At 41.1% G+C, this 16774-nt stretch overlaps 2 protein-coding genes across 4 annotated transcripts; both read left to right on the top strand.

The window, feature by feature from the left end:
* On the top strand, positions 1 to 5882 carry nup43 (nucleoporin 43). Of its 3 annotated transcripts, none has more exons than XM_038726626.1 (8): positions 2 to 234; positions 633 to 755; positions 1451 to 1528; positions 2043 to 2205; positions 2347 to 2482; positions 2591 to 2742; positions 2888 to 3004; positions 5381 to 5882. In XM_038726626.1, exons 1-8 carry the CDS (start codon positions 115 to 117, stop codon positions 5608 to 5610), a joined length of 1119 nt encoding a protein of 372 aa, XP_038582554.1. In that variant the 5' UTR covers positions 2 to 114; the 3' UTR covers positions 5611 to 5882. The 3 variants fall into 3 exon arrangements, with proteins under 3 accessions (XP_038582557.1, XP_038582554.1, XP_038582556.1); XM_038726628.1 differs by lacking the exon at positions 2 to 234 and adding an exon at positions 269 to 334; XM_038726629.1 differs by lacking the exon at positions 633 to 755 and having other exon boundaries at positions 1 to 234.
* A 350-nt stretch (positions 5883 to 6232) lies between these two features.
* Positions 6233 to 15661, top strand: lats1 (large tumor suppressor kinase 1). Its single transcript, XM_038726850.1, has 8 exons — positions 6233 to 6432; positions 7018 to 7463; positions 8218 to 8335; positions 8764 to 10220; positions 10866 to 11448; positions 11684 to 11866; positions 13157 to 13263; positions 13345 to 15661. The coding sequence occupies exons 2-8, from the start codon at positions 7116 to 7118 to the stop codon at positions 13852 to 13854; spliced, it is 3306 nt and encodes a 1101-aa protein (XP_038582778.1). The 5' UTR covers positions 6233 to 6432; positions 7018 to 7115; the 3' UTR covers positions 13855 to 15661.
* Positions 15662 to 16774: the final 1113 nt, after the last annotated feature.

A 16774-nucleotide genomic window follows, 5' to 3' on the forward strand; every position in this document is an offset into this window, starting at 1 on the left:
CGTAGTTACGTACAAAGTAACAGGCGCGTACATTTCGGTGTTGCCCATGAATGCTAAGCTAATACTTAGCAAGGGCTTTTTAACTTAAATTGGGTGAGGCTATTTTTTGTTTCAATGGAGAGTATAAATGCTAAGTACGTGTCCCAGAAAATCAGTAAAACCAGGTGGCGACCAGTATCGCATTCGTCTTTGCAGCAACCAGATATCTTTGCGGCTGGCTCGTGGGATAACGAGGTTGGCAAGTAATTTAACGTTAGTCAGTTAATGTTAACGTTTATGATAAATGAGATCGCCAAACTTCATAGAGAAATCTAATAAGTTTATGAAGGAAAATGTGAGTTTGGTGGCGGACTTACACATTTTGTAACTGTCAAAATACGACTTGAGACGTGTTGTGAATCACAGGTTGTCCTTTCGGCATTCAACTAGATTTATAAATGTCACATTAAACTACACTATTAACGTTATTTACTCTTAAGGCATAAAGATTGGCCTAGTTATGTCAGATTCATTATAATTTGTAACGTTAATTAAAGACGTTTGGTAATTATATGACAAGTGGTTAGAACATTATAACGTAATGTTTAAAATTGGACTTAAATAATCCCAGTGTGTGTCTATTAAACTTACAGGACAACAAAATTTCCCTTTGGTCCATTGGGAATTATGGAAGTTCTGGCATGGAAGATGGATTTGAAGGAGACCCACAGCTTTTATGTGAACACAAGCATGCTGGAGATGTTTTGGATCTTCAAGTAAGACACTCATGGGAATCTAAGATAATTGTTTCCGCCTGTAATTTGTACTAGAATATTAAAGTGTCTGCAGCTGTGCCAGTGCAGTGTGTTTAGCTGAAATGGGCACACTTGCCAACATTTATTTAGAAATGCACCAATTAAACCTTTAACCTCCTGGTACCAATTCTGGTACCTCATCTCAGGGTATCTGCTAGTACTGATCCTATAGGAGTGCTTTCATCCTCAGGATAAAAATGTTATATACCTCACTCCATGAAACATATTGGAATCTTTATTAAGTAAGGTAACATAAGGCCAGTGATTGCTAACTTATTCTGAATCCACTGAATAATATGTCAGTGACAAGAATGGAGACTTCTTTATTTTAAAGTACAAAACGCTTAAAGGAGTGTGTTGCTGTCATTGTATTTCTTGCAGAGAACAACTTGAATGCACAATACTTTATGCTGGTGTACCAAGACAACGGGACCGTTTCATACACATGGAATTTGCATTACACTTTACATTAATGTAACCTCTTGGTTGATTCAAGACTGGATATACCAAGTGTCTTTCCCTGGGAGGAATAACTTATAATAATAATAATAATAATAATAATAATAATAATAATAATAATAATACAGGTCTGTGTATTTATAATGGGTTAATTTATCTTTGTCTTTTTTTTTTTTTTTTTTTTTTTTTTTTTACAGTTTTTGGACCAAGACAGAATTGTCACAGCATCGTCAACTGGAGCAGTCACCATCTTCCGCAACCACCAAAACAGTCAGGTACACACAGGTTGAGTTATGTTTTTCAGATATATCACTTTTGTATGTAATCTCTTTTGTTTTGCCTGTGTTCTTCACATAGCACACTCTGTGGTGTTTCTGATATAATTTGGCTGGTTAAAGATTTTTATGAAATTAATCTAAGCAAACTAAAGGAAAATATGTTGTAAATACAAACACTGTTGTACATATCTTGTGAAAGACGACAATAATATGTTGTAACATAATAATGGATGGATAAATCAGTGAACTTTAACTCTGATGAGTGAAACATTTGACCTGACTCTTAACTCGGATCTCAGCTAGGAATTACTAGGAGGTAGACTTACCTAGCTTGACCATTGTCTTGTATTTCAGAGGCAATTTGTATGTTATTAATGACTTTATAAACCTTTATTTATTAACAGGAGAAGTTTCAGGAAATAAGTAATAGGCACACTTCTTATTGACTAACTGAATATACAACATACTTGTGGTTTGATAAATATTCAGATCTTCTCTCTCTTGAGTGCAGACAATATCAGTTTCTCAGCGGTGGGCGAGAGCACATCGTTACCCGTGTGACAACGCTCCCTGTACTGGTGTTGTGTGCAGCAGTCCTGAGATCGTCACAGTGGGAGAAGATGGTAGGATCATCGTCTTTAGAGCTGACCAGGAGGGAGTGATACGAGTCATCGGTGAGATTAAGATGCTGTAGCCAGACCATCATGTCACATTAAAATACACACAGAACTACAATTCTTAGCATATAATAGCAACTTCAGGTCATGTGGAATGATACTAACAGGGTTTTTATTGGACTGTTTGACCATTGCTAGAGAATGCAGACAGCAGCACGATTCATGCTGTGACTTACCTGAGGACAACCGAGATTTTGACGGTAAACTCTATTGGCCAACTCAAGATGTGGGATTTCAGACAACAGTGCAACTCACCATCCCAGATTCTCTCCCTGTAAGATCTCTTCAGGTCTAACCACACATTAACATTTTCCTAACATTTATTTTTCTGTTCTACATTTAATATTTGGGTTATTTTGATTATAAGTTGTTTTCCTTTCAGGTCAGGGGATAGAGTTCCTCTGCACTGCGTGGACAGACATCCTAACCAACAGCACATTGTGGCCACAGGAGGGCAGGACGGCATGCTCTGTGTCTGGGATGTGAGACAAGGCAGCACACCCTTCTCACTCATGGAGGCACACTCTGCTGAAAGTACGACTTTATTGTGGGCAGATTAATTAATTTACCAGTTTTAAACTTAATTGTGAAGAGGTTGTATATGGGAAGATTTATATCTCTCTTTTTTAATGACTTTTTTTTTGTTTTTATAAATATTTTTCTTTGGTTTTCTGCACAGTGTGGGAAGTCCACTTCCATCCAACCAACCCAGATCATCTGTTCACATGCTCAGAGGATGGTTCGCTGCTGCACTGGGAGACTTCTTCACATTCAGACATGCCCTCCTTCCTACAAGGCAAGTCAAATGATTCTGTCCGCAGTTTGGTTTAGCCAGCAGGGAGATAACAAACACTCAAAAGAAATTAATGTTATGATTTGCCAAGAAACAGCATTTTAATACAAAAAGGATGTAATGTGAAAACAATCTGTGCCATAACCCAGAAGATATCAGGATAGATTGTACCATTATATGCTGCCTACATTGTTCACCAGTAGTATAGTATTATTGGGTTAAGTGGAAAGGATGCAGGTGTGTTACTATGATTAAGTGGGCTCATCCCTTCATGGGATTTTAAAGTGAAGACTGGGAAAAGCGTGAGTGTCTGAAATTATACTGTTTTTAATTGGAAATGAATGAAAATACAATAAACATATTTGGATGGTTACAAAGTTTTTAGCACATAGGGCTAGATTTACTAAAGGTTTGCGTGAGTAAAAACGTGTGCAAACTTGATGTCACCTGCAAATTAACAGGTAAGCTGATCTACTAATGGTGTGCCCGCAGACTTCTTTCAAAAGTGCAAAATAGCACCTGTTGTTCATTTAGTACTTTTGCCTTAATGAATATGCAATTTGGGGCATTTCAGTTTTATTGTGCAAAGTAGTGGGAGGGTAACATGCAAATACCTTTTTATATACTACACGCAATGTGATCTACCAAGCCTAAAAGCAATTTCATGTGAGTGCAACAGCATCTGTATTTAATACAATTGAAAGGAAGGTGCAAATTGCCAAGTGTTTCGCAGAGATGGCTGCTGTTATCGTTGCCAGAGACACAGCCCTAATGAAAGACAACATAGAGAAATTAACAATATTGGATAATATTATTCTATATCCAATATATAGAAATCCAATTATTTTATTTATTCAATGAACTATATAAATTGAATTGTTTTTTAGCTTAGCTTTGGCAATACTGTTGTATTAACATTCATGCCAATACAGCAAATTTCGTTTCGACCTGACTTCTTGTCTTCGTGAGATGGAAGAATTTAGAAAGTTGCGTGGCGCTGCAGAGAGCCCCCAGCTGCAGTAGTGCATGGATCACACGTGAAATTCATCCAGCCAGAGGGAACGACCACCAACTGTTCATAGCTCATCGGTCGTAATATAGCGACACAATCCATTGTAGGTATCGAAGAGGGAATGGGGTGTACAGGGTCAGGGACAGGAGATCGCGTAGCGACCGTGCACAGTGCGGACGGTCTGTGATTGTTCCCTCTAGCTGGATGAAGCACGATCTTCTGGCATTTCCTCACGTCTGGATCATTGCAGCATACTGTAGCTGTTTCTGCTGGGGTTTCCCAAAGCAGTTTTTTAGGTGTGCTGTCCCATGTACTTCGTGCAATCTCAGGCAGGACGGGCAGGTACATACGATTTCCACTTACTGACGCACTGATTGAAACAAACCAAGGTTTTTACACAGTGGCAGCTTTCCCTCCCCACTTTCCATAGCGGAAACCATTAAAACATGCAAAACCCTCATTTAAATACTGTCACCTCCACTGTGTTTGCACCTGTTGTCATCTACGCAATAGTTCTTAGTAAATCACACATAACAGGTACTAACATTGCATGTGCAATATTTTAGAATGCACACGCAATTTAGTACTCTTTATTCGGGATGTTGGTAAATCGGGCCTATAGTGTTTTAACTCACGTGTTACAACACTATGTGTATTTTTATTATTACCTAAATTTTTACTTCAAAGGAAAAATCGGTTTGTTTTTTTTCTGTGTAAAAGATTGACATAATTTTAGAAATTCTGTGGTAGGGGCGCTGGTTAACTCACCACTAGAGCATGCGCCCCATGTGCAGGGGCGGAGTCTTTGCCGTAGAGGCCCAGGTTTGAGTCTGGCCCGCGACCCTTTGCTGCAGGTCATTCCCTCTCTCTGTTTCCTTTATTGGCATGAATGTCAAGAGAACAATTACAAAAGAGTTTAAAGGATAATACAAAAGGATAGTACAATTCATACAGTTCATTAAATTAAATTAAATTAAATCTCTCCCATTTTTCCTGTCTCTCCTGATGTAATAAAGGCAAAAAAAACCCAAAAAACTAAACCAGTCACCAGATTGAAACAGCAAATAGCTGCAACAAGAGTTGACAATTATACATGACGACACAATCATATTATAGAAACTGTAGCTTTTATCTTAATCACAGAATATTTACATATTTCATGTATTAGTCATACAATGCTGACTGTTATCTTTTGGTTGTCAGAGTGATCAGGAAAACACTGAGTCAGCTAGCGTGATACAGATAACCAAGCGGTAGAAAGCTGGCATCAACATGCTAAAGAAACAAGACACCGACATTGTAATAATTCAGTAGTCATAATAATCTTCTAAAGTATAAAAGAGATGGGTTTTATCATTGTTTTCCAGGTGGCAGGAACAATAGCATGATCTCTCGCAGTGCAATGGCCCCGGCTGGAGGGAACCAGTCCCTCATTAGCACCTGGCTCAGTGGTGACTCCAGTAAAGGCCGTCTGGAGACGACTCACATGCTGCCAAGCCAGACGTTGTCTGTAAACAGTTTGGATGTACTTGGACAATGTCTTGTCTGTGGGACTGACGGAGAGGCTATTTTTGTCAACCGACAGGTCCCAGTTTAAAATGGGTGTTAATGCACAGGACAAGATGTCGATGATCTGTTTATTTGCTGTCAATTTCAACAGAGGTTTTATTGTCCTCTTTAATGATAAAGGGTGCCCAAAATACTTTATTGAAGAGTATGCTTGTGACATTTTGTCTTTTCTTGTGTATTTGCAGTTGCATGGTTGAAGGTTTTTTTTAAGATCATTCCAAGCAGAGTGTTTGAACTCAACTTTTGTACGGATGTCAATAAAAACTTTTTTGAAATAAATAAAACCTTTACACAAATGTCTCATAAGTCCACTGACTGTTTCATTAAAATTAAAAAATCCAAGGCAGATTATTTTTATTGTCTCAAGTGATGTAACACCATCTCCACCCTTTTATTCATTCATTTTAATAAATTCTGTAGCTACAATGACTGTAAATATCTTGTTTCCAATTAACCAGTCAAATAAATTACCACTGCCAAACTTGAAAAATTAAATCTTTAACAGTTCAGACCAGAGGTGAAGTGAAGAATGATGACATTTTTTGTAATGTGATACTGTATAAACAAGATAGTTCAAAAAACTAGCCACAGGAGTTTACTTTCCTTCTTTTATTGTGAAACCCAGAAGAACCGGAAGTGTGTGGCGTGACTTCCATGTCTACCTTGTTGCTGTTGTACTTGTCATTCAGACATCCCAGGAATCCATCACGACTAGGATCAAGCCAGCTCGGCACAACGAGGACATTTTAAGTTAAAAACACGTCCTTGTCGCCGAGAAAGGTCAAGGAAATATCGTTTTTTTTTGTCAAAATAGGAAAAGTGTCGAGGACCGCGGCAGCTACGGACACTGGTAAGTTGTCAGACGCGGCTAACGGCTAACTAACTGTTGGCAGTTGTGTCCCGAGCTAGCAGCTAATTCCCAACCTGTTGTTGAATTAGCTTAGCAGCAAATGGATGCCTTTAACACACAGGCCGCGGAGGAACTGCTCCTGCGCCGTTAGATTTTATGCAAAGTGAAATTGTGGTAACTCGGGTTGCAGTATATGGGGTCGCTAAATGTTGGATATATTTACGCGAAGGTGATTAACAACTTTAGCATTAAATTTACCAATAATTAACGCAGGGGAATTAGTGTTAAAATAGCGCTCTGTTAGCCCGAGTTGCTAACGACGCTAGCAAGTGTAACGTTATGGGTTTTTGTTTTGTGATGGGAAAGGCAAGTTTCTCTTACCATAAAGCTTTAGACAACGAGTCTAACTTTAAGTGAAACGGTAAAGCACTGAAATCAAAGTTGACAGCCTGACTTGTCGTCATATTACTAATGTTTATCGGTTAATTATTACTTTCCACATATCATTTGTCTAGCCTGTTTGGTGACATGACATGTACTCAGGATTCCTGCTTATCTCACAATGGTTTTGTGTATTTCTGTCAGCGGCATGCAGATGTGAGGTCAGACATCAGAGACACCTGCAACCCTGGACTGAGTGACAGCCTCTTCATACCCTTCATCGTCATCATACATGCTCTTACATGAAGAGAGGGGAGAAACCCGAAGGATACAGACAGATGAGACCCAAAACATTCCCCGCCAGCAACTACAGCGGCAACAGCCAGCATATGCTGCAGGAAATTCGGAACAGTCTGCGCAACTTGTCCAAACCCTCTGACCCACCTAAAGTTGACGTTGGTGGACCTGGAAAAATGCCTTCTGAGGACCCAAGGCAACAAGGGCGCTCCAGCAACCCCAAACACCCCTACCATAAAGCCTTACAGGAGATCCGCAAATCCCTGTTGCCATTTGCTAATGAGCCCAGTATTTCAGGCCCTGAGACAAACAAACACATGTCGCTTGAACCCCCTTGTGCTGGGTTCGAAGAGGTGAGATGACAGTTTTTTGGATTTATTTGTCACAGAGACATGTTGTTATGAAGGATTGTGGAGATGTTTCATTCTAAAGATAACTCTGTAATTGAGAATAATCACTCTGTGCCATTGTTTATGAGAAAGTCATTTGAAAAATTAAAAGTATGCAAAGTGGAATGACGAGTTTGTACAGGTGGCAATACAAAACTAGTTTCTCAGTTGCCAGTTGTCGCTTGTTTTGAGCCAGTGTGTGCAGTTCAGGTATGAAGTGTCACATTATGCAATGCACATTCACAAGTGTCACATTTTCAGTTGTAACAAGTAACTGTAAGATGACTGTTGGTGAAAGAAACAACAACAATAATTAATCAATTTACAGATTAGTTGATCGACAAATTATTATTCTGCAACTATTTGGATAGAAGCTAAACTGTCTCCAATGTGAGGATTTTCAGATTTTTTCAGACTTTTTTTATCAATGTAAACTGAATATGTCTGGGTTTTGGGCCATCAGACATTTTATAGACCAAACGTTTAATTGAGTAATCAAGAAAATAATGTGCAGATTATTTGATAATGAAAATAATGTTTAGTTGGATGTTTAATTTATTTACATGAAAGATGTGCGAACTGTTTAGCAAAATAATTAATCCTGTATTAAATGTATTTATTGGTCATTTGCATCCTGTCTCACTTTGATATTCCAAACTGTAAATGTTAATGATGTTCTTCTATTTCTTTTTTTTTTTTTTTGGTGCCTTTTAAACAGGGCAACAGTCGCAGTGTGGGGGCAGTTATAGACTACATGGGTAAGGTGAGCTACCAGGACTCAATGAGGGAACAGATTGCTGTGACCAACCCAAACACTACAGGTCTGAAAGCCCCAGGTACGTAACTGTCCACTGGGAATAAATGCTGGGTTTCCTCTTTTATTTTCCATCCAGGCATGTTCATTCAGTTGTGATATTGTGTACAGGATTTGGGACATTTGCTTAAAGAAATGACAATACATGCTAACAAAAAGAGAATGAGTCACTGCATCACATAACAGAAGACAGGAAATTTGGTTTTATTTGTAATAACAGAAATAGTTCATTCAAGGAAAATGCATTATAATAGGTTGGCAAACATGTTGGTATTGTTAGATACATATTAGTAACAAGAGGTATTTTTTGAGTTTGGACAACAGTTCTGGGCCTTTTTATTAAAAAATATAATAAAAACAATGTAAGGAAATATTGATGTAGTGTTTCTTACAACAAGCCATGGCACTTTATCTTGATTGTATTTTAGTTTTTTCTGTGCGTGTCTGTAGGGTCTTCTCATATTCAGCAGGCTGTGCTGAGGAGGCCGAGCTGGAAAGGTTCTAAGGAGTCTTTGGCTCCTCGACACGGTCCTCTCATGGTGGATGGAATGATGTACCGCTCAGACAGCCCCGGACCTCCTCCTGCTTTCCCACAGGGTCACCCTAACGGCCAGAGAGTTAATCCTCCACTGCCACCTCAGGTGCGCAGTGTTACACCTCCACCAAACCGCGGTGCCTTGACTCCTGCACCGTCCTGGGACAGCAACCCATCAACCAAGCGCTACTCTGGCAACATGGATTACCTTGTGCCCCGCATCTCTCCGGTACCCCAGGGGGCCAGGCCTGATGGATACCAAGCTGCAGCCCCACAGAATCAGCGTGGGATCAGCCCAGTGCCTGTGGGCCACCAGCCCATCATAATGCAAAGCTCTGGGGGGAATAAGTTCACCTTCCCCTCCAGCTGGTCTCAGAATGGCTCACCTCAGCCAGACTACATGGCTGGAGGCAGCAGACAGCCTCCTCCCCCGTACCCGGTCAACCAGAGCAGCCGGCACAGTCCTACTGACCAGCAGATGCAGGCAGGAGGACCTGCATCGTCCCCTTCTTACGTCAACGGTGGAAACATCCCTCAATCCATGATGCTTCCCAACCGAAACAGTCACAACCTTGACATGTACAATATAGGTCCTCCTCAGTCCTGGTCCCAGGCTCCTATGGCCTCCAACCAGCCCCAGTCTTCTTCGGGCAACAGCAGCAACCAGGATCTGTCCCCGTCATGGCAGCACAACGTGCCGGTCCGCTCTAATTCCTTCAATAACCACCAGCTGAGCGGCAGATCGGCCCACACAGCCAGCTCCCAGCCCTCTGCCACCACGGTCACTGCCATCACACAGGCTCCCATCCTGCAGCCAGTCAAAAGCATGCGTGTCCAGAAACCTGAGTTACACACTGCCGTCGCTCCCACACACCCCCCTTGGATGCAGCAGGCTCCACCACCTCCAGCTGCACCCGCTTACCCAGAACCCTCAAACCCTGTGCCTCAGATCTCTGTTGTAGCAGAAGCCCCTAGCTACCAAGGCCCCCCTCCCCCTTATCCTAAGCATCTTCTCCCGCAGCAGGCTGCCCCTTCCCCCCCTGCCTATGATCCAGGGGCCAATAAGCTCTGCACAAGCAGAGAGGAGCCCACTGAAGAGGAGAGCTGCAGTGGTGACAGCTCTCGAGAAAAGATGACAGAAACCCCCGAAAGCACTGCAGCAACAGAAAAGGAGAATAAGCAAATCACAACATCGCCTGTTCCTGTCCGCCGTAACAAGAAAGACGAAGAACGGAGAGGGGAGATGGGAAGAATTGCACTGTACTCCCCTCAGGCCTTCAAGTTCTTCATGGAGCAACATGTGGAGAATATCCTAAAGAACCATCAGCAGAGGATTCGGAGGAGGAAGCAGCTGGAATGTGAGATGCAAAGGGTGAGAAATCAACAAACTTAGTAAGATCATTTTCTTAATAGATTGACTGTAGTTCCAGATAAACCTGTTTCACTTTTTGCCTTTCAAAGAAATACCTTTCACTCTTTCCCAAACTTTTTTGCCCACTCTCTTGTCGTCATTGTATTATCTGTCTCTGAGAGGACGTCTTTTTCATGCTGTTCTATTTTTTCATAGCTGCTCTTTCTCTCCCTTTCTCTCGTCGCTGTTGCTAACAGCTGATCTAAAAAGGTAATGTTATCTCTGCTGTCCTGTGACACAGACTAGCCCACACACATCAGTCACTCAAGAAAGCTGTTACATGCAGCATGTTGGCCCCAGTGGCTGAAGGAAATGCATGACGCTCCATCTCACTGATCATGTCACTGCTTGTGCATCTTTGTTTTGGACTAAAGTGATGATTAATACATGAGGAAAATATTGTATGTTTGCATTTATAGTATATATTTCATCATTTTAAATGCATTTTGCACTGGTTTCATTTTTGTCAGTTTCTTCAGTTGATTCCCTTGAATGCCAGTTAATATTATCTAACCAGGACTACATGTCTGTTTTTGTTCACCTTTTCTCAGCCATTTTGAGGTTATGTGTGTTATTGAATTACTTTTGACTACCTCCTGTGTTCAGGTGGGTTTGTCTTCAGAAGCTCAGGAGCAGATGCGCATGATGCTCTGTCAGAAAGAATCCAATTACATCCGGTTAAAGAGGGCCAAGATGGATAAATCCATGTTCAAACGAATCAAGACCCTCGGCATCGGAGCCTTCGGCGAGGTGTGCTTGGCCAGAAAGGAGGACACAGGAGCGCTGTACGCCATGAAAACGCTCCGCAAGAAGGATGTGCTGCTGAGAAACCAGGTGGCCCACGTCAAGGCTGAGAGGGACATCCTGGCTGAGGCAGATAACGAGTGGGTGGTGCGTCTCTACTACTCTTTCCAAGACAAGGACAACCTGTACTTTGTCATGGAGTACATCCCCGGGGGGGACATGATGAGCCTTCTTATCCGGCTCGGCATCTTCAAAGAAGAGCTGGCCCAATTTTACATCGCGGAGCTCACCTGCGCTGTGGAGAGCGTCCACAAGATGGGCTTCATCCACCGAGACATCAAGCCTGATAACATCCTCATAGACAGAGACGGACACATAAAGCTGACGGACTTCGGCCTTTGCACTGGCTTCCGCTGGACACATGACTCTAAGTATTACCAGAGTGGTGGGTGTCACTTTTTAAATATCTTAACAGTTCATCCAAAATATTAAATTCACCCTCTAATCTACAATCCATACAAAACCTTCTCAAAAAAAAGCCTTTATTAAAATGATGGCCGTGGGGGGAAGAGGAGTTAAATTACATTATTTGTACAAATTGATGAAGGCTCTTGACCTTCGCAAGTACTATACTGATCAATATCACAAGCAAAGTAATGAGCTATGTGGTCTCTTTCCAGGTGACCATGTGAGGCAGGACAGCATGGACTTCAGTAAAGACTGGGAAGACCCAGGCAACTGCCGCTGTTCAGACCGGCTGAAGCCTCTGGAGAGGAGAAAGGCCCGGCAGCACCAGCGCTGTCTGGCTCACTCACTGGTGGGGACGCCCAACTACATAGCACCAGAAGTGCTGCTCCGAACAGGTACGGTGAACCACAGCTAGAGGGTTCAAAATCTTACTCATTTGTGATGATGGATTTTATTTTTGCATAGGCAACTTTTTAGTGTCAACTCGACTGTCATGAATAAGTGATTACAGATCCAGCTTTTTTTCTCCTGATCTAATACCATTGCCCTCTTTTTTCCAAATACATACTCTGTATTAGGGGGTGTGCCATATCATATAGTTTACAATTTCATGATAATGGCAATGTGACACCTTGTTGGCATAATGGCGTCATACCGATACGCTGCAACAACAAGCGTGACTGATAGCGAAAGTAACATTGCCAATGGCCCCACGGTGGAGGAGTTAGTTCCATAAGGGGGAGCGGCTCCAGAAGTGTGGAAGTGGTTTGGTTACAAAAAATCAGATGTACAACAAACCATGGTTATATGCGAGAAGACTAACAACAAACGGGTCAATACAACAAATTTATTTTACCATCTCAAGCTGAAGCACCCGGTTGAGTACGAGGAGAGACAAAACCTTGCGAGGAGAGCTCAACAGCTGTTGTAAGTTCTAAATCAAAAATATTTAGTAGTATTTTCATGATCCCAGAAATACCCTGAAATATCTGGATATTATTGTAGGGTATAATCGCCCTCACCCGTACTCTGTATACCTCACTGTGTGGAACTCACTGAAAACATTTTTGTTTGAAGTAACACAAGGTTAGAGATTTCTGTGGTACCACAAGGAAGCCTACTGTGACTGAATGAATTTAAAGACATTGACAAAGATGCTGTATTTTATGTGGATCGGTCATGTGATGGCCACTACCTGATCCATTTGATAACGAACGATCCCGCGTAGTACGTACATTATCTGTCTAACCAGCAGAAACCAAGTAAACAGCAAATCCTCACGTTTGAGAAGCTGGGACCAACGAATGATGGGTGTTTTTTTGCTTTAAAGATGAATCTAATTCCGAGTTTAATTGCTCTTGTAGTTTCTGTTATTTGTATTCTTTGCGTTCTTTATTTTTTCTCTATTTAGCTGTACTTATTTCTGTCCTTCTGCTGCAGCAACAGCAGAATAAATTTTTATCTTAATCAATTATCAAAATAGCTGCAGATATATTTCTATCTTTTGACCCATCAGTTAGTTGACTTATTGTTAGAGCTCTTCTAGGGGGATAAACCAAAGCTGACTTGGTCTGTAATTGCACTTTAAAATAAAAGCTGACTCTTTTTAACTGATTACAAATTGTCTTCAAACTCCTCCTAAGAGATGTTGTTGCAATGTGACTGATGTCTTTAATCTTCTCTAGGATACACCCAGCTCTGTGATTGGTGGAGCGTGGGTGTGATCTTGTATGAAATGGTTGTTGGACAGCCTCCCTTCTTAGCGACCACACCCCTGGAGACACAGCTGAAGGTATGTGAAGCACCTGCAGTGAAATGCTTTTAATCTACAGGCTTCATTGTTTCTTAATGTCGTCTCTGCTGTTGAAACCAGGTGATAAACTGGAAAAGCATGCTGCACATTCCCCCTCTGGCCAAGCTCAGCCCGGAGGCGTCCGATCTCATAGTTAAACTGTGCCGCGGCCCCGAGGACCGCCTCGGCAAGAACGGTGCAGACGAAATCAAAGCTCATCCTTTCTTTAAGACCATCGACTTCTCCAGTGACCAGCGGCAGCAAGTGGCGCCCTACATCCCAACAATCGCTCACTCCACAGACACCTCCAACTTCGACCCTGTGGACCCAGATAAACTGTGGAGCAGCGACGACGGCGAGAACAACCACAATGACACTCTCAACTGCTGGTTCCGCAACGGCAAACACCCTGAACACGCCTTCTACGAATTCACCTTCCGCCGCTTCTTCGACGACAACGGCCACCCGTACAGCTGCCCCAAACCCATCGAGTATGAGGGTTATGATGAGGACGAGGCGGACTCAGAGGGCCAGGCGCAGGAGGCAGCCAGTAGCTCAGCGACTCAGGGCAGAGACCTGGTCTACGTTTAGCTTCTGAGGCCCTTTGAACTGCTTGTACATAACAAGTTCATGGAGGATGTTAGAGTGTGTGTGTGTGTGTGTGTGGGAGGGGGGACTGCATCGGTACAGCATTAAAATCCTTGATATAGGAAAACATGTTTTTATGAGCAGTCAGCACACAGTCACCTTAGGAGACTGTGATTTCCAAACCATGAGTTCACACTGCAATTTAAAAGGACTAGTTAGGCATTTTGGAAAAACATGTTTATTTGCTTTCTTGCAGAGAGTTCAATGAGAAGATCGATACCACTCTCATGTTTGTGCAGTAAATATGAAGCTACAGCCAGTAGCTGGTTTACATAGCAAAAACTGATAATGAGACAACGGTTAGTCCAGAACATAATTCCTATGAAACTATGTGTTTTTGTGTGGATTAAACAAGATGTAAGGTGTTAATTAATGAGCTTTAGAGCGCTGATAGTAAAATTTTCCCAGTTTCCAGTCTTTGTGCTAAGCTAAGCTGACCTGCTTTATATTTACCGTACATAAAATATCCAACTCTGGGCAAGAAAGCAAATTTTCACAAAATGTTGAACTATCTTTTAATATTTGAAAGGTACACTGTATGATGTGTGCTGCCTGAAAATCAGGAACAGGAAGCAGAAGAAATCAGGGTGCTCTCTCTTTGACAACTCATCCCCCCTCCCCCTAAAGCCTTAATTTATTTAAGAAAAGTGTAACTGCTGATGCTAGTGTGTAGATGCTGTTTGAGTGTGGGAATTCTTGTTGGAATTACATTTACTGGTTTAAAAAAAAATATCATAATTTATATTTTAATGTCTGTTGCAATGGGGATTTAGTATTGCGACTCATAGAAATGTGCAGGGATAAATTGCTCTAATTATTAATTGCTGTGCCTTTTTTGATCTTTTGTTGTATCTTTCACCAAATATAAAGAGGGTTTGACTGGCATTTTAAAATGAGTAGTAGTAGTAGCTGTTTGAACTACAGTAGGTATTTTGTTTTTATTTTTCTAATTTATACCTAAAATGTATTTATAAATTAAGTTGTATACAGTTGATGTAAATATTTTTCTCTTCCCTGTCAGCTGATTTTGTTTATTTTATCTTAGGGCAGGCCCTCATCAGTGTCCACTGTTGCTGCCTTCTGTTAATGTTGTTTGCTTCTCTGTCTATAGTACACCCAAAATACCCACAACACTAATTCACAGGACTCTAAATAGATTCAATTCCTTTTGTAAAACTAAACGTCTTTCGTCGCCATAGAGTTCCTGCTCGTCTCTCAACCAAAGCACTAAATAGGTGGGTTTGTTTTAGTTTTTTGCAATAACCCACGTTTAGATCACAAGACCATGAAATTAGTTTTTGTGGTGTTATTACACTATCAAGCAGAAATGCCTTGCTTTTAGGCATCAAACCACTACATCCTGTAGTGCTCCACATTGTGTCCAAGGAGCTGTGAGAGGTTTTCTTACTTCTCGTCTGTGAGAAACGCTACAACTGTCGTGTGTCGAGTTTTTTGTGCCTCTGTACCGATTTAAAAAAAAACAACAACATAAGAAACTTGATTGTTGGACAGACAGTGGAGAGATCTGCTCTCCATCACGTATGATGGTTTTGTAACCCCGCTGTACTTTTCTTTGTGTTTAGGAAAAGATCTCTGAATGTAGTTATGGACTTAAAGGTGACCACTGGCATTCTGCACTGGTTTTGTGTTTTCATTGTAAGTGAGAGAATTTTATTTTTGAGTACATTATTGCTCTGGGAGGTTTGATACAGGGAAGAGGGTAATGAATAAACAATGTCAAGCACATACATACAAACTGTGTTGTATTATATATATCGTCAGGTAGAAACAGACCACTGGACCGGTGATGTAATTTAGTTATGATCAGAAAATACAGGAAAATCACCATTTGCTGAAGTTAAGATGATGTCTTTGAATGTCAACCGTCCCAAACCCATAGATATTCAGTTTGTTATTACGTGAGACAAAAGAAAAGCAGCAACTCAACTGCCAGCTGGTACTGGGGACAGTTTTTCAGTTTTACTTGAAAGATTACTTAAATGATTAATCCATTATCAAAATAGTTTGTTGAAGAACTGTCTGAGCCCTAAATAATATCAAGATATCTAGTTTCCTCCTTGCTTTCGTCAGGTAAAAGGTTCTGTAACATTTAGTAAATGCCTGACTCTCCTGCATCTAAAACATGAATATACATTTATTAAATGCTAATATTTCCACCAGCCACTAAAGGTAGCTTTCCCATTAGTGTTTTCACCTGTGCAGTTGAATTTAATGGTAGTTTTCAAATCAGAATTGGCAAAAATATGTTTGTAATTCTTCAATAATGTGACCAACGTTCTCGCTTTTGCTAATAGTTTGGTGCCACACAACTACGATTCATCACACTTCATCTTAATCAACAACTAAGTACTGACTGGTAAGTGCTCCAGAAATGTTGATGTATCATCGTCTTCAGATGCTTTGGTGTTAAGTGGTCTTAAGAGGCAGAGATAATGATGACATTTCTAGACTTAACCTTTAAATATGTCGCCTCAAACCTTCCACTAAATATAACGTTACAGATGTTCCATGTGAAAAGGGGGTATTTATTAAAACACTTTCTGTATTGCTTTATAAAACAAACATTAACCTTTGGGAATCAATTGTTCGTCAGATTTTGGGTAAAACCAAAAAGCCCATGAGAGTTTGCAACTTACTCGGTAGTTGAGATATCTGCAGTGACAGATGAAGTTTTCATACAGACAAAAGCTTGCATCAACATGAAAACGTGTGAAAAAGAAATGACTGGCTTAATATAAATAGATTTTGACAGCAGTTCAGTCTCCTCAGTCAGTAGAAAAAGAAGAGGCAGGCTGGTGGTGTATTTAAGGCGGCAGCCACCAGAGGGCACCACACACAGTAG

The sequence above is a fragment of the Micropterus salmoides genome, unplaced genomic scaffold (genome assembly GCF_014851395.1).
Source record: "Micropterus salmoides isolate LMB-PRFRI ecotype aquatic unplaced genomic scaffold, ASM1485139v1 Ms_hic_scaffold_18, whole genome shotgun sequence".
NCBI classification, from domain to species: domain Eukaryota; kingdom Metazoa; phylum Chordata; class Actinopteri; order Centrarchiformes; family Centrarchidae; genus Micropterus; species Micropterus salmoides.

Bases quoted from the DNA above. Each gene is read 5' to 3' on its own strand.
- nup43 (XM_038726626.1), top strand. From the start codon at position 115: ATGGAGAGTATAAATGCTAAGTACGTGTCCCAGAAAATCAGTAAAACC. The intron at 2,743-2,887 runs GTACGACTTTAT...TTTTCTGCACAG, and splicing joins GGAGGCACACTCTGCTGAAA to TGTGGGAAGTCCACTTCCAT. The intron at 3,005-5,380 runs GCAAGTCAAATG...ATTGTTTTCCAG, and splicing joins CATGCCCTCCTTCCTACAAG to GTGGCAGGAACAATAGCATG.
- lats1 (XM_038726850.1), top strand. From the start codon at position 7,116: ATGAAGAGAGGGGAGAAACCCGAAGGATACAGACAGATGAGACCCAAA. The intron at 7,464-8,217 runs GTGAGATGACAG...CCTTTTAAACAG, and splicing joins CTTGTGCTGGGTTCGAAGAG to GGCAACAGTCGCAGTGTGGG. The intron at 11,449-11,683 runs GTGGGTGTCACT...GTCTCTTTCCAG, and splicing joins CTCTAAGTATTACCAGAGTG to GTGACCATGTGAGGCAGGAC.